The sequence below is a fragment of the Rhinoderma darwinii genome, chromosome 4 (genome assembly GCF_050947455.1).
Source record: "Rhinoderma darwinii isolate aRhiDar2 chromosome 4, aRhiDar2.hap1, whole genome shotgun sequence".
Taxonomy (NCBI): Eukaryota; Metazoa; Chordata; class Amphibia; order Anura; family Rhinodermatidae; genus Rhinoderma; species Rhinoderma darwinii.
The window spans coordinates 276,853,580-276,871,814 of NC_134690.1; the positions used below are offsets into that span (position 1 = coordinate 276,853,580).

Below are 18,235 nucleotides of genomic sequence, written 5' to 3' on the forward strand. Positions count from 1 at the left end.
AAACCAAGCCACTCCAATTGTAGCGGACAGGTATCCCCAATCCCCATGTCAATCAACATCTCTACATCCAAAGCAAGAAGAAGAGAAGGCTTTCGAGGGGCCTCTGCTATCTGAATCAAGTTTATGAACCTGCGAGTCCCATCTGGGCCCTGATGACCAAAGACAAAGCCCACCTGATCCGACTTTATCAATTGGTAGATAATCACTACCAGTCAGGAGGCAAGAACTAATAAATTATAATATCTGCATTAAGCAGTAAATTGATCTAAAATTTGCAGCGATAGTGGGATCCCTGCCAAGATTTGTCAGCGTAACAACAGTAGCTGTTAATATTTCAGGTAGGAATTTACCCATACCGATTTGATATTGGACTGTTGTCCGTGCCGTCTGAGCGGTAAACTTTACTGTACTTTATATCTGCCATTTAGCATATTTTTTGGCTCATACCCGATTTAATTTTACCTGCTCCGGTCTGAGAGATATATATTGTGGGTATTAGAGCCAGGAGAAACTACTGTATTTGGTCCACAATTAGATGTGGATCCAATATTTTGTTGCCCTGAATATCAAGTAGATATGCAATGTGTGTATTGGGCGAGGATTGCTTTATCCGCCCAGCTAAAAGGGCACCAGTCTTTTTGTTAGCATTGAATTGTATCTGTAGGCGCTAAAAATAAAGCTCACGATGCAAAGCTAGAAAAGGCTGTAATTGTAACTGTAAAGCACGTAACTCAACATAGCGTGCAACAGATGGGACCAGATTAGGACTAGGAGCAGTCTTGGATAAGAACCCCTCGCATCACCGCTTTATGGGCATTCCAAAGCAAATATGGATCATCCACACAGGACTTATAGGTATTAAAGAGACGAGTTCATGTTGTAGTCTTGCATGATTATCAGGATGGTTAAGTATAAAGTCATTCAATCTCCACTGAGATCTCCACAAGAGAAGCAGAGTTCTTTTCTTGGAGGGAGATGATAATGAGAGCGTGATCCAACCACATAATCGTTCCAACAGTTGATATGCTCCACCGGAGCAGGAAGTGTCCGGCATCATTCACTGTAATACCACCCATTTCCTACCCTCCCCTGCACACTTGCCTGACATCTTCTCTAAGCTGCTGCATCATCAGCCGCTTTATCCAAATCCTACGCCTGCAGCGTGCAGTCGGTATCCACGTCAGTGCATAGTGAATAGAACAGGGAGGGAAAGGGGTGGTGTTACAGAGTAAGAGGCAGGACATTTCCTGGTCTGGAGGACTCTTTGTGCCTGATTAACATATGACATACATATGAATAAATGTGGTTTATTATTGTTTCGAAAGAAACAAGACATCTAATACAGGTAGCTGCACATAAGCAATATAAGTGGTTTGGGTTGGGAGGGAACTAGTGACAGACTCCCTTTTGAGTTTGAGCCATTTGACATCCTCTTCCAAAGAATTATGAACATCCACAAGCTCATTATGAGCCGTTGAGAATTATTTTATTTTGCGTTCAATGTTTACTATGCATTCACCTAACGCATTTATGTTGGTTTGTAACTTGCGAACCAAGGAAGCACACTTGGAGAAAAACTAGAAAGCCTTTTAAGTGTCCACTGTTATGGGAGAATTGGAGCAAAGAGTCATATGAGCTGACCTCTTTCTAGCTAGTGATGCTATGGGTGAATGGCTGGATCTTATTTTCTGGCTCTCCTTGCTTTCCTCAATAGAAAATGGGAATGTCTCCCCGACTGACATAGGGCATCAGGATCATGATGAGGGCTACAGATGGTTTCTTACTTACTTTCTCTTTAAATCTGTCATAACCCATTATGCATGGTGCGAGATGTTAAAAAAACATGCAAAAAACAACAACTTATACCTCAGAAGGATGCCACACATCAGCCATCCAGTTCCCATAGACACCCATGTTTGCTGAGACCTGTATATGTAATCCGTGTAGGAACCCAGCAGTAAATGTTTAATTTCCCTGCAGTGCCAACACAAGGAAAACAAAGGATTACATGGTGCCCATTGAAATCAATGGGCACCTTGTAATGTACAGACATGCTTGGTAATCCAGTGTGAGAGACACTTTCCTCACTGGATAACTTAGGAAGGTCCCGAATGATGGACTCTCCTCTATTAACTAAGAATGCACAAATAGGGAATTCGAAAATGGCTTTTCTAGACCAGAGAACCCCTTCTGAAGAGCATAGTCTCATCAATCAAAGACTTCACCAAAGTGACTGGTACAGAGAATCAGAGCTCTATTTACAGTATGTGTTATAGCCATAAATCCCCTACTTCCCTTTACATGGTCATAGAGTTAGAGTATGTTCATTCGTAATGTATGTAACACTACGGATTTTCCGCAACAGATTTCATTGTAGAAAATCCACAGCGTATAACAATAGCAGCACAGTGGATGAGATTTGAACAAATGTCTCATCCAGACGCTGCGTAACAAATTTGTAGAAAAAAAACGTTCATAAATTGACCTGCGATGCGGTTTCTAAAATCCTCAGCATGTCAATTTATGCTGTGGAGTCGCTGCTTTTCTGTTGCGGGCTTTCCGCAGTGAATTCAATGGGGAGGTAAAACCTGCAACAAACTGCAAATGTTGAGATTTTTGCGGCAGAAAAGCTGCAATGCCACCGGAAAAAGCGCGACTCAGAAATAAAACCCCATTTTTTTAAATTAAAATTAATAAAAAGGTTAATACTTACCAGGGGTGGGATTCAAATCTTTAACAGGTTCCCTGTTTTTCGGATGAAGACATGCGGGGGGGGGGGGGGATGGGTTCACAGTGTTTTGCGGTATATCGCGCCATTGAAAATGATTCTAATAATAAAATAAGACGATTATGATGTTCCAAATACCCCCTACATTAAAGTGGACTCTAAATAAAGAAATTCCCTGTCCAGAGTGTTTTAGTGTGAATTGCCACACTATTTAAATAATTACATAAGAGTACAGACCTACCCACACATTATATTAAACTCACCCATTACGTATAGGCCTATATGCGCACATTCAGTATCCTAAGCGTGCTCAGCCCATTTAGTTAGGCTGTGCACATGAGAAGGGTGGAGGACAGTGCGGCGTGCGCAGTAAGCTGCGACAACACTCCCGGCTAATGCACAGATACGGTGCCAGGAACAAGCTCAGTACATATATACAGCACCAGAACAGAGATCAGTACATAAGTACAACACCAGAACCAAGCTCAGTACATAAGTACAGCACCTCTCCAAGTTCTCTTTCACATAGGCGGACATGGACAGAGTCTCTGGCAAGGAGAGAGGATATACCCTACCACGGGGAAGGGATGCACCAGGAATCAGCTCGATAGGGCAGTCATACGTCCGGTGTAGAGGCAATGTCTCCGACCTCCCTCTGCCTGAAGACGTCCGAAAATGCAGCATAATGACCCGGCAATCCTGCCAATGACAGAGGCAGAGGAGGCTGAGTCGAACGAATCTGCACCAGGCATCGGCTTTGACACTCAGGGCCCCACAGGAGAACCTCTCCAGAATTCCAGTCCAGGACTGGGGCATGAAGTCGGAGCCAAGGCAGGCCCAGCAACACAGGCTTAACAGCTTTGGATAGGACATAAGTTTGGAGTGAAGAGCTCCCACTTGGAGCCTCAGCGGCTTGGTCACAGCTATAACTGGGTCTGGCAAAGGTAGTCCATTTACAGATCTAACCGTCAACGGCCTCTCCAGGGGGGTGGTGGGTAATTGAAGAAGATCCACCAGGTCTCTACGGATGAAATTAACAGCGTATCCAGAGTCCAGATACGCAGAGACCTGATGCGTTCTCTCGCCGGACACTATGGTCACTGGTATGGACAATTTAAATGGAAGTCCTTTCTTACCCAAGGTTGTCTCTCCTAGCAACCCTAGGCTTTGGGATTTTTGGGGATACAGACGCACAAGATAGCCACCGAGGCAGCAATATAGACAGAGTCCCGAAGTGCGTTTGCGTTGTCTCTTCTGGGTGGATAGCTTACACTGATCCATCATCAAAGACTCCTTAGGAGGATCGACATCTGAAGACAGCAGGGGTTGCTGCAAAGTAGGGCCAGACTAGGGAGGCCTCCCTCCTGACAAACCTCTTGGAGGCGTTCTCGGATCCGCATATCAATCCTGGCGGAGAGAAGGATGAGGTCATCCAGGGTAGACGGCAGTTCTTGAGCGCCAAGTTCGTTCTTAATTTTAGGAGACAGTCCATGCCAGAATGCAGCTACCAGGGCCTCATTGTTCCATAACAGTTCTCCCACCAGGGTGTGGAAGTGAATGGCGTACTCGCTCACGGAGGTGTCTCATTGGCGTTGGTTGATCAAGGAAGCTGCTGCAGATGAGACCCGTCCAGGCTCCACAAACACCATGCGAAAAGTCCGGAGGAAGCCCTGGAAGTCACGGGTCTCCTTGTCTCTCCCAGATAGGGTTCGCCCATGCAAGGGCCTTGCCAGTGAGGAGAGAGATGATGAAAGCGACCCTTGCACCATCAGACTAAAATGTCCTATTATAGAGGCTGAAGTGGCTCTGGCGCTGGTTCAAAAATCCACGACAGGTACCTGCATCTCCATCATAGCGGTCAGGAAGTGGCAAAGAAAAATGCATGTCAACACTGCCAGGAGGTGTAGTAGGAGGAACGGCAGCTTATGCCTCCTGCCGACGTGCGAGAATGTTCAACGCCTGGAGGAGTTGGTCCTGTCGAGACTGGAGGTCTAGCATATCCATATCCGCCTGCATCTCCTGTGACGTCATCATGGTCTTGAATCGACCAGCGGGGTAAATGGCCTGAGCGTACTGTCACGTAGGGTTCATGGACCCACTGAGCCGTACCGCCTTGGCGGTATGGCAGCTGGCCAACAGGGCGCAGGTTAAAGTCTATAGTTGGTATAGGGTACCTGTGGCATCTCGGACAGTAGTAAGGCAGGCTCGGCTGGGACTAGGCAGCAGGCAGACGTCAGGCGTGGTGAAGTAGGACAGGCGTGGTATACAGCACAGCACGACTCTGGCTCAGCACGGCACACGACCAGGATAGAACGGATACAGGTAACGGGAACAGGAACACACTAGGAGACCATCGCATAGGCAAACTTAGGGTATGGCAATAACGCTCAGGCATAGAAGCAAGGGGCTGAACCCCTTTTATAGTCCAGGGCACTCATGGGCTAATAGTTCATCAAAGTCCGGATCACGCGCTGCCCCTTTAAGAGCGGGCTTGAGCGCGCGCGCACCCTATGGGATCTGGCCGAGGTGAGTGGAAGTGAGTGCTGGCTTCTCCTGAGGAGACTGGGGCCAGCACTCGCCGACCCATGGCTGTGGCCGTCAGGGGGAGAGAGAACCTGACAGCCCGTAGCCACGGACATGACAGTATATATGTACTGAGCTTGGTTCTGGTGCTGTATTTATATGCGGAGCTTAGTTCTGGAGTTGTATATATGTTCTGAGCTTGGTTCTGGTTTTGTATATATGTACTGAGCTTTGTTCTGGTGCTGTATATACAGTGAAGGAAATAAGTATTTGATCCCTTGCTGATTTTGTAAGTTTGCCCACTGTCAAAGACATGAACAGTCTAGAACTTTTAGGCTAATTATATATATTTATTTGCATTGTGCACAGAGAAATAAGTATTTGATCCCTTTGGCAAACAAGACTTAATACTTGGTGGCAAAACCCTTGTTGGCAAGCACAGCAGTCAGATGTTTTTTGTAGTTCATGATGAGGTTTGCACACATGTTAGATGGAAGTTTGGCCCACTCCTCTTTGCAGATCATCTGTAAATCATTAAGATTTCGAGGCTGTCGCTTGGCAACTCGGATCTTCAGCTCCCTCCATATGTTTTCGATGGGATTAAGGTCTGGAGACTGGCTAGGCCACTCCATGACCTTAATGTGCTTCTTTTTGAGCCACTCCTTTGTTGCCTTGGCTGTATGTTTCGGGTCATTGTCATGCTGGAAGACCCAGCCACGAGCCATTTTTAATGTCCTGGTGGAGGGAAGGAGGTTGTCACTCAGGATTTGACGGTACATGGCTCCATCCATTCTCCCATTTATGCGGTGAAGTAGTCCTGTGCCCTTAGCAGCGAAACACCCCCAAAACATAATGTTTCCACCTCCATGCTTGACAGTGGGGACGGTGTTCTTTGGGTCATAGGCAGCATTTCTCTTCCTCCAAACACGGCGAGTTGAGTTAATGCCAAAGAGCTCAATTTTAGTCTCATCTGACCACAGCACCTTCTCCCAATCACTCTCAGAATCATCCAGATGTTCATTTGCAAACTTCAGACGGGCCTGTACATGTGCCTTCTTGAGCAGGTGGACCTTGCGGGCACTGCAGGATTTTAATCCATTACGACGTAATGTGTTACCAATGGTTTTCTTGGTGATTGTGGTCCCAGCTGCCTTGAGATCATTAACAAGTTCCCCCCGTGTAGTTTTCGGCTGAGCTCTCACCTTCCTCAGGATCAAGGATACCCCATGAGGTGAGATTTTGCATGGAGCCCCAGATCGATGTCGATTGACAGTCATTTTGTATGTCTTCCATTTTCTTACTATTGCACCAACAGTTGTCTCCTTCTCACCCAGCGTCTTACTTATGGTTTTGTAGCCCATTCCAGCCTTGTGCAGGTCTATGATCTTGTCCCTGACATCCTTAGAAACCTCTTTGGTCTTGCCCATGTTGTAGAGGTTAGAGTTACATATTTACATAGTTAGTACGGCTGAAAAAAGACACATGTCCATCAAGTTCAACCAAGGGAAGGGAAAAGGGAAGGAAAAATTTCTACACATAGGAGCTAATATTTTTTTGTTCTAGGAAATTATCTAACCCTTTTTTAAAGCCATCTACTGTCCCTGCTGTGACTAGCTCCTGTGGTAGGCTATTCCATAGATTCACAGTTCTCACAGTAAAGAAGCCTTGTCGCCTCTGCAGCTTGAACCTTTTTTTCTCCAGACGGAGGGAGTGCCCCCTTGTTTTTTGAGGGGGTTTTACAAGGAACAGGATTTCACCATATTTTTTGTATGTGCCATTAATATATTTATATAAGTTAATCATGTCCCCCCTTAGTCGTCTTTTCTCAAGGCTAAATAGGTTTAATTCTTTCAATCTTTCCTCATAACTTAAATTCTCCAAGCCCCTAATTAGTTTCGTTGCTCTTCTTTGTATTTTTTCCAACTCCAGGGCATCCTTTCTATGAACTGGAGCCCAGAACTGAACTGCATATTCTAGATGAGGCCTCACTAATGCTTTGTAAAGTGGTAATATTACATCCCTGTCCCGCGAGTCCATGCCTCTTTTAATACACGACAATATCCTGCTGGCCTTTGAAGCAGCTGATTGACACTGCATGCTGTTATTGAGTTTATGATTTACAAGAACACCCAGATCCTTCTCAACAAGTTAATCTGCCAGTGTAGCTCCCCCTAGGACATATGATGCATGCAGACTGATTAATTGAGTCTGTGGACAGGAGTCTTTTATACAGGTGACCATTTAAGACAGCTGTCTTTAATGCAGGCACCAAGTTGATTTGGAGTGTGTAACTGGTCTGGAGGAGGCTGAACTCTTAATGGTTGGTAGGGGATCAAATACTTATTTCTCTGTGCACAATGCAAATAAATATATATAATTTTGTCTATGTGATTTTCTGTTTTTTTTTAAAATATAATCTATCTCTCACTGGTAAAATTAACCTAGCCTAAAAATTCTAGACTGTTCATGTCTTTGACAGTGGGCAAATCAGCAAGGGATAAAATACTTATTTCCTTCACTGTATGTACTAAGCTTTATTGTGGTGCTGTATATATGTACTGAGCTTGGTCCTGGTGCTGTATTTATATGCAGAGCTTAGTTCTGGAGTTGTATATATGTTTTTAGCTTCTCTTTGGTGCTGTATATATGTATCGAGCTCAGTTGTTATGATGAGTATAACTCCAGAACCAAACTCAGTATATATGTATTTTTATAAATATATATATTTATATGTATATATATATATATATATATATATATATATATATATATATATATTTATTTATATTGTAAGGGGGCAGCCTACCGGATCGCTGTCTCTTGGGGTAGACAGGCCCTTTTGGCACAGTAACAACAGACTACAGTCCAGTCACAGTGTGGTACTACTGGCCTCAGCCGTGGCCGAAAACAAGTAAATACATAAAGTAAATCCTAGGCCGTCTGGCCACTAACTAACATGCGGTTCCTAACTACAAAGAGCTGAGCCTAGAGCTCCAACTCCCAAACACAACACCACAGTTGCTTTACTCATATCCAGCATATCTGCCTCTATTTAGAGCACACCTCAGCTGTGCAGGTTATTAGCCACAATGCAATACCTGAAGTGGCTAGTGGAATAGGGACCCTCCCAACTTTCCCTATTCCAACAACCAGGCCCTTTTACACGGGTTTTCCTGAAAACCATTGATTAAGGAAAATACATTTTCCTTACTAGCTCAATTCCCTGGTTGTTTTCAAATGTATAGGACAGGAACCTGGGTGAGATGTATACTCCGTCCACTACTTTTCCCCTGGTCCTGTCACAATATATATATATACAGCACCAGTAGCAAGCACAGTACATATATACAGCACCAGTACAAATACAGTTCAGTACAGAGATAATTTGTAAATTTAGTTTAACCCCTGCCATATAAGTTTGTACGGCATAAAACTACAGCTCCCAGTATAGCCAGAACGATGGTAAGGATATGCTGGGAGATGCTGTTTCACAAAAAAGGACGATACACACATCATCTCCCTGCAGATCATACAGTGACTACAGTACTGAGCAGTCACAGGGAGAATAAACATTTACATTTAGTGACTCACCGGTGACGACTTCTCAGATTCTAGTCATTCTCTTTATTTTTCCATCTGGTCCAGAACTCTATGATGCCTCCTGGCCATGACCCATTTCTGCAGAAAAGGGTAAATTTGCTGCTCAGATGTCTTCGGAAGCTCACTTTTTCTACATTTCTGCACCTATAAACGAAGAGCAAATTCTTATGGTACCACACTCTATGCCCCCAAATATAATAGTATCATACACTGTGTCCCCGAATATAATAGTGCTACACACTGTGCCCCTGAATATAATAGTAACATACACTGTGCCCCTGAGTAAAATTGTGTCAAACACTGTAAAGTAATGCACCACACACAGTGCCCCCTGTAGATAGTGCTCCTCATAGAGCCCACTGTAGATAGTGCTCCTCATAGAGCCCTCCGTAGATAGTGCTCCCAGTAGAGCCCTCTGTAGAGAGTGCTCCCAGTAGAGACCTCTATAGATAATGCTCCCCATGGAGCCCTCAGTAGGTAGTAGCGTTCCCTGTAGATAGTGCCCCCTGTAGCGTTCCCTGTAGACAGGGCCCCCTGTAGCGTTCCCTGTAGATAGTGCCCCCTGTGGCATTCACTGTAGCGTTCCCTGTATAGTGCCCCCTGTAGTGTTCCCTGTATAGTGCCCCCTGTAGATAGGCCCCCCTGTGGCATTCCCTGTGGATAGAGCCCCTGTGGCATTCCCTGTAGATAGAGCCCCCTGTGGCGTTCCCTGTAGATAGAGCCCCCTGTGGCGTTCCCTGTAGATAGAGCCCTTTGTGGTGTTTCCTGTTGATAGAGCCCTTTGTGGCGTTCCCTGTAGATAGAGCCCCTTGTGGCGTTCCCTGTAGATAGAGTCCCTGTGGCGTTTCCTGTAGATATAGCCCCCTGTGCCCTTGTGGCGGTCCCTGTAGATGGGGTACCCTGTAGCGTTCCCTGTAGATAGAGCCCCCTGTGGCGTCCTCTGTAGATAGAGCCCCCTGTGGCGTTCTCTGTAGATAGAGCCCCCTGTGGCGTTCCCTGTAGATAGAGCCCCCTGTGGCGTTCCCTGTGGATAGAGCCCCCTGTGGCGTTCCCTGTAGATAGAGCCCCCTGTGGCATTCCCTGTAGATAGAGCCCCCTGTAGCGTTCCGTGTAGATAGAGCCCCCTGTGGTGTTTCCTGTAGACAGAGCCCCTTGTGGCGTTCCCTGTGGATAGAGCCCCCTGTGGCGTTTTCTGTAGATAGAGCCGCCTGTGCCGGTCCCTGTAGATAGGGCCCCATGTGGCATTCCCTGTAGATAGGGCCCCCTGTGGCATTTCCTGTAGATAGAGCCCCTTGTGGCATTCCCTGTAGATAGGACCCCATGTGGCGTTCCCTGTAGATAGGGCGCCCTGTGGCGTTTTCCTGTAGATAGAGCCCCCTGTGGCGTTTCCTGTAGATAGAGCCGCCTGTGCCGGTCCCTGTAGATAGGGCCCCATGTGGCATTCCCTGTAGATAGGGCTCCCTATGGCGTTTCCTGTAGATAGAGCCCCTTGTGGCATTCCCTGTAGATAGAGCCCCTTGTGGCGTTCCCTGTAGATAGAGCCCCTTGTGGTGTTCCCTGTAGATAAGAGCCCCCTGTGGCGTTCCCTGTAGATAGAGCCCCCTGTGGCGTTCCCTGTAGATAGAGCCCCCTGTGGCGGTCCCTGTAGATAGGGCTCCATGTGGCGTTCCCTGTAGATAGGGCCCCCTGTGGAGTTCCCTGTAGATAGAGCCCCCTGTGCCACTGTGGCGTTCTCCCTGTAGATGGGGCCCCATGTGGCATTCCCTGTAGATAGGGCTCCCTGTGGCGTTTCCTGTATATAGGGCCCCATGTGGCGTTCCCTGTAGATAGGGCCCCCTGTGACATTTTCTGTAGATAGAGCCCCTTGTGGCGTTCCCTGTAGATAGAGCCCATTGTGGCGTTCCCTGTAGATAGAGCCCCTGTGGTGTTCCCTGTAGATAGAGCCCCCTTTGCCCCTGTGGCGGTCCCTGTAGATGGGGCCCTATCTACAGGGAAGGGCACAGGGGGCCCTATCTACAGGGAATGCCCCAGGGGCACAGGGGTCTCTATCTACAGGGAATGCCACAGGGGTCTCTATATACAGGAAATGCCACAGGGGGCCCTATCTACAGGGAACGTTACATGGGCCCTATGTGGCGTTACCCTGTAGATGGGGCCCCCTGTGGCATTCCCTGTAGATAAGGGCCCCCTGAGGGGTTCCCTGTAGATAAGGGCCCCTATATAGTCCCATGTAGTTAGTGTTCCCTATATAGTCTCATGTAGTTAGTGTTCCCTATATAGTCCCCTGTAGTTACTGTTCTCTATATAGTCCCCTGTAGTTACTGTTCCCTATATAGTCTCCTGTAGTTACTGTTCCCTATAGTCCCCTGTAGTTACTGTCCCCTATATAGTCCCCTGTAGTTACTGTCCACTATATAGTCCCCTGTAGTTCTTTCACTATATAGTCTTCTGTAGTTCTTGTTCCCGGTATAGTCCCCTATGTAGTGCCCACAGTAGAAGGAAAAAAACACAATTTTCTTACCTGTCCCGTTGCCGCGCTATCCTCCAGCGACGTCAGTCCTCCTCCATCGGAACGATGAAGCAGCACGATGACGTCATCATCATCGTGCCGACTGCATCATCACTAAAGCGCCGAATGGCGAGGCATCATGTGCCTCGCCAGGGCAGCGCTAGTCAACTCAATTGTATCCGCGTCCTAAGGACGTGGATACAATTGAGTACAGGGGACTGGACCTGTTCCGGCTTCCCGCTTCACCCGGTTCTGCACATCGGCTGTCATTTTAAGAACCGGTTCGGGAGAGCCGGGGCGAACCGGCCGGATCCCACCCCTGATACTTACCCTCCGGGCATTGTCACAGCGACGGCTTCTTCTATTCTCCTGCCACCTTTCAACCCATGTGATGGCTGCAGCCAATAACCGGCCGCACCGCATCCGTCTCCCAGTCTTTTCAAAGTGGAGATTTCGCCCGAGAATCTGCGCCACCATTTGGTGCAGTGTTTTGGCTGGAATTCCCTGCGGGTTCCAGGACGGTTACGCTGTGTACGTTTATGCAGCATATCCGCCCTGTGTGAACATAGCCTTGGGGGTTTTCCCACCATAAGACACTTTTTTGAACCAACCCTCACCCATATGCATAAGGGTATGTGCACACGACAACGCCAAATACGTCGGAAATTACGGAGCTGTTTTCAGGAGAAAACAGTTCCTAAATTTCAGACGTTTTTACAAGTGCACGCGTTTTTCGCGGCGTCTTTTACGGACGTAATTGGAGCTGGTTTTCATTGGAGTCAATGAAAAATGGCTCCAATTACGTCCCAAATGTGTCCTGCATTTCTTTGACGTGGCCGTAATTTTACGCGCCGTCTTTTGACAGCGAAACGTAAAATGACAGCTCGTCTGCACAGAACATCGTAAGAACCATTGCAAGCAATGGGCAGATGTTTTCCGACGTATTGGAGCCGTCTTTTCAGGAGTAATTAGAGGCGTAAAACGCCTCCATTACGTCTGAAAAGAGGTCGTGTGCACATACCCTAAGCAAGCCTACTGTGTATTCAGAAACATCCTATGGTAGATTATTCTTCTTATCCCTCATGTGGCTCAGTTATCTTTTTGGAAGGCAGGAAAACTGAAAATAGGCGGTCCAGCAGAACCTCTCACCTGACTTGTGCTCTCCTGTACACGTTCCAGTTTTCAACTTGTTTGTGATATTGTGGCAACTGCGGGCGTTGATCTGAACATGAACTGCAGGAGGACATAGCTAATGGCAACAAATTCAAAACAATGGTACTTTGGGGGTCTTTTACAAGCAAACGTTACACATTTGCTAATAAGTTTAAAAAGAAGACATGATTTAGTTGCAGCATTCTGTACAATAAGACATGATTATAATAGTGGGAAATCCCCATTAAATGATATAATTCGAGCTGCCAGCAGCCGCCACTAGGCAGAGCTTACTACATACAAATTTATTTCAATTAGTTCAAAGGGAGCTGCATAAATCTGCACGCAGTAAACTTCTCCTAGTGGCTGTGAGAAGGGAGGCAGAGGAATTTTAAGCCTTGTATAAGAAGAACGGAGCTCCAACTCTTCTAAAGATATATTATAAAATTATTCAATAGAGGATTCTAGACCCGAAAACAAAATAATGTTTTACCCATTAGTGACCGCCAATACGCCTTTTAACGGCGGCCACTAACGGGCTTTATTCTGATGCATATGCCTTTTTACGGCACTGCATCAGGATAAAGTAAACAGAGCAGGGAGCGTCAAATCTCCCTGCTCTCAGCTGCCAGAGGTAGCTGAGGGCTGGGGGCGTCCCTGCTCTGCCGTGTGAGATCGATATTAGTATCGATCTCACCCGTTTAACCCCTCCGATGTGGTGCACAATAGCGTGCACCGCATCTGAGTGGTTTTGGAGAGAGGGAGGGAGCTCCCTCTCTCTCCCACCGACACGATCGCCGAGTGTCTGTGTCTCTAATGGCAGCTGGGGACCTAATAATGGCCCCCAGGTCTGCCTGGAGCGAATGCCTGCTAGATCATGCCGGAGGCATGACCTAGCAGATGCCTGTCCGTGTTAAACGGACAGGCAGTAATACACTGCAATACAAAAGTATTGCAGTGTATTATAATAGCGATCGGAGAATCGCATATTAAAGTCCCCTAGTGGGACTAGTAAAAAAGTTAAAAAAAAGTTTAATAAAGTTAATTTAAAAAAAATTTGAAAAAAAAATGAAAAACCCAGCTTTTCCCCTTACAAAATGCTTGAGGCTGGGTTCACACGAGCACATTAACGTCCGTAATGGACGGACGTATTTCGGCCGGAAGTCCCGGACCGAACTCAGTGCAGGGAGCCGGGCTCCTATAATCATAGTTATGTACGATGCTAGGAGTCCCTGCCTCTCCGTGGAACTACTGTCCCGTACTGAAAACATGATTACAGTACGAGACAGTTCTCCTGCAGAGAGGCAGGAACTCCTAGCATCGTACATAACTATGATGCTAGGAGCCCGGCTCCCTGCACTGAGTTCGGTCCGGGACTTCCGGCCGAAATACGTCCGTCCATTACGGACGTTAATGTGCTCGTGTGAACCCAGCCTTACTATTAAAAAAACAAAAGTAAAAAAGTTACACATATTTGGTATCGCCGCGTCCATAACGACCCGACTATAAGGCCTGATTTACACGAGCGCAGCGTTTTTTGCGCGCGCAAAAGGCACTTGGCAGCTCCGTGTGTCATCCGTGTATGATGCGCGGCTGCGTGATTTTCGCGCAGCCGCCATCATAGAGATGAGGCTAGTCGACGCCCGTCACTGTCCAAGGTGCTGAAAGAGCTAACTGATCGGCAGTAACTCTTTCAGCACCCTCGACAGTGAATGCCGAACACAATATACACCAACCTGTGAATAAAAAAAGACTTTCATACTTACCAAGAACTTCCTGCTTCCCCCAGTCCGGGCTCCCGGCCGTTGCCTTGGTGACGCGTCCCTCTCTTGTCATCCGGCCCCACCTCCCAGGATGACGCCGCAGTCCATGAGACCGCTGCAGCATGTGATTGGCTGCAGCCTGTGCTTGGCCTGTGATTGGCTGCAGCTGTCACTTGGACTGAACTGTCATCCCGGGAGGTCGGACCGGAGTTATCGGTAAGTCAGAACGTCTTTTTTTTTTAACAGGTTCATGGATTTTCGGAGCGGAAGTCACTGTCCATGGTGCTGAACCAGTTTAACGCTTTCAGCACCGTGGACAGTGACTGTCTCCTGACGTCGCGTACCCGAACATTTTTTACCGGTTTCGGTCAAAACGAGTTTGGCCGAACCCGGTGAAGTTCGGTGCGCTCATCTCGAATTTGACACTCCGTTTGGATGTTTGTAAACAGAAAAGCACGTGGTGCTTTTCTGTTTACATTCAGGAGTTTGACAGCACTTGCGCGAATCACGCAGTTCGCACGGAAGTGCTTCCGTGCGGCATGCGTGGTTTTCACGCACCCATTGACTTCAATGGGTGCGTGAGTGCGCGAAAAACGCACGATTATAGAACATGTCGTGAGTTTTTTTCTGCGCACACGCGCTGAGCGCAATTCACGCATCGTCTAAACTGCCCCATTGACTAATATAGGTGCGTATATTACGCACGCGCGTATATTACGTTCGTGTAAATGAGGCCTAAATCTATTACATTATTTAACCCGCATGGTGAATGCCGTAAAAAATTTAATTAAAAACTAACGAAAAATTGCTGTTTTCTGTGAATCCTGACTTAAATAAAATGTGATAAAAAGTGATCAAAAAGTCGCATCTACTCCAAAATGGTACCAATAAAAACTACAAGTCTTCCCGCAAAATAAAAGCCCCCACACAACCGCATCGGCGAAAAAATAAAACGTTACGGCTATACAAATATGGAGACCCAAAAACAAATAATTTTGAAAAAAATGCGTTTTTACTGTGTAAAAGTAGTAAAACATACAAAAACTATACAAATTTGGTATCGTTGCAATCGTAACAACCCGCTGAATAAAGTTATTGTGTTATTTATATCACACGGTAAACAGCGTAGATTTAAGACGTGAAAAAGAGTGGCGAAATTTCAGGTTTTTTTCTATTCCACCCCAAAAAAAAGTTAATAAAAGTTAATCAATAAATAATATGTCCCCCAAAATGGTGCTATTAAAAAATACAACTTGTCCCGCAAAAAACAAGACCTTATACAGCTATGTCGACGCAAAAATAAAAAGGTTATAGCTCTTGGAATGCGACGATGGAAAAACGTAAAAAATGGCTTGGTCATTAAGGTTTAAAATAGGCTGGTCATTAAGGGGTTAAGCTGTCAGATAAATGCTCGTTTGCGCCTGACTCTCCCATAAACAGGCACACTCGGATAGCTCGAACATGCACATTCATTTCAACAAGGGCAGGAACTACTCCATCCACTTCCAGACATCTCTGACAGAGCTTATCTCTAGGGGTACAAAAGATTGGGGATATTGAAATACAATGTGCCTGATTCTTCCAGCATGCCTTCAGGGGACAGAGTCACGCTTCCTCAACACACATTCAATTGTTGGATGATCCCACCAAAATCTGTTGGTTCGTTTAGACAACATTTATTTAATATGTATGTTCAGCATTAGTTATTAAGACTACTAACTTTGTACAAAATGTATATATCATGTACACATCATTAAAAAGCACATAAAACACTGCATAATACTTACAATGCCATTGAGCTGATTTGTGTTTTCAGCATTGGGTGGGTGTGGAGTATTTTCCATCTTCTGAGCTAAATGTTGAGAGCCATACAGAGAATCATATGGAGTCCACTGATGAATCGCTTCTTCACCGTCAAAAAAAATTAACTGAAGGGAAAGATCTGGTTTTGATCCTGAGCTTATCCCCTTTATAAAGAAAAAAGCATATCTGAGAATCAGAAGTCGTAAGTGGTTAATGTCATAAATTCATTGCACAAGCTAGTCTGAAAAACCTCAGTGAAAAGTGTGAGCCCAATTCACAATTAGCAGTTTCGGTGCATTTTTTGCTTTTGTTTAGTCTATTCCCAGTTTTGGTCCCAAAACCGTAAAGCCTCATGTTACTATGGTAGGATAACCCCATATTATAACATCGGTTGGAATATGTCACAATATTATTTCTCACAAATTCCAAGTTAATCCATGAATGCTTACCTTCGTATGATATTTAAGGCACATGGAGGCACAGAATAATCCCATAGATCTACAACACAGATCAGTAATAAGGTTATGTAAATGTCATCAGAAGTCAGTGCAGAGATCTGTGTAAGGGTCCCTTTACACAGACCAATATGGTATGCGAAAACGAGCGCCGATCAACAAGGTAACTCGTTGATCGATGCTTGTTTGTTCCTTCCACAAGGAGAGATGCTTGGTCATGTATGTAAATGAGTGATCGTTACTAGGATTGTTCGTCCCCATACATTTCCATCATGTCGGCAACACATCTCGCTGTTTACACATCTCCCTGTTTTCATATGAAAGGCTCATTTGCCTGATCATTGGCCTGTGTAAAAGGGCGTTAACCCCTTGGCGACATGTCACATGTCTAAGCAATATAATAGAACAGGATAATGATGGTGCGGGCTCGGAAGCTGAGCCCGCACCATCACCAGCAGGTGTCAGCTGTATATTGCAGCTGACACCCTGCTCCATGGCCAGGACCGGAGCTAGTCTCCGATCTGGCCGATTAACCCCTAAAATGCAGCACTCAAAAGCGAACGCTGCATCTATGGGGTTTTACCAGCAGATCGGAACCCAGCGATGTAATCGAGAGGTTACAATGACTGCTACGGCAGACCGTAGGCCTAACAATGGCCTCCTGTCTGCCAAAGTATGAAAGCCTGTTAGGTCCCGCTTGGAGGCGGGGTCTAAAAGGCTTCTGTCCCCAGAAACAAGATGGCGCAGACTCAGAAGCTGAGCCTGCGACATCAGCCGCCGGTGTCATCTTTATGTCACAGGTGACACCGTGCTGAACTGGCACCTTGTGACACCTGACACCTGACACCTTGTGCCCCACAATAATTGATAGAAAGCAGTTTTTATTTTATTTTTATACAGTGTACACATCATAAATGATGCAAAAAAATTGTTGTGAAGGTTATTACGGCCGCGCCAATATTGAATGTGTATATTTTATGTATTGAGACTTATTTTAATGTTTTATTGTAAAAAAGGTGTATGTGTATTTTTTTATTTAACATTACTTTATTTTTTTACTTTATTTTTTAAACTTTAATGTACTGGCATATATCTATATACAGATAGTACACAGGCATATATCTATATTCCAGTACATTAGCCTGTGTACGGATAGTACACAGGCAGTTGTTAGGACATACCTAAGTATGCCGCAGCTTATTAGTGCAGCGCCGGCCGCATCGCATCCTCCTGACCCCGCGCACTTGTCAGGACTCCGGAGCGGGGCAATGGATGTATTACTTAGCCGCAGCCCCGCTCTCATACATTCATGAGTTACAATACTGAGCTGTGCGGCTGCGCAGCTAAGTATCGAAATACATGAAATAACGGTATCGAACCGTTTGGGGATGCACAGTATCGAAACAGTATCGAAGTTTCTTTGCACCGTGCATCCCTACTTGGGGGTTTGTTTTACTATTTGACCTCGGAGCCCTGCAATTGTGGGCCAAAAATGCGAAAATCACCAAAATAGGCCGCAAATGCATATGGTGCTCTTCACTTCTGAGCCCTGTCATATGTCCAGGCAAATTATAAATGCCTTGAGGGGTGTAGTTTCGAAAATGGGTTCACTTCTTGAGGGCTTTCACTGTACTCTGGTACCTCAGGGCTTTGCAAATGTGACATGGCGCTCAAAAATCAAACCAGCAAAATCTGCATGCCA

The 18,235-nt window shown here is 46.0% G+C and overlaps 1 protein-coding gene across 1 annotated transcript in view; it reads right to left on the reverse strand.

Moving 5' to 3' along the window:
- QPCT (glutaminyl-peptide cyclotransferase) overlaps positions 1–18,235 on the reverse strand; it is a 121,658-nt gene that overhangs the window by 62,188 nt on the left and 41,235 nt on the right. Inside the window, exon 4 of the mRNA XM_075862536.1 lies at positions 16,063–16,242. Coding sequence (XP_075718651.1) covers positions 16,063–16,242 — 180 coding nt within the window. The remainder of the gene's footprint in view (positions 1–16,062; positions 16,243–18,235) is intronic.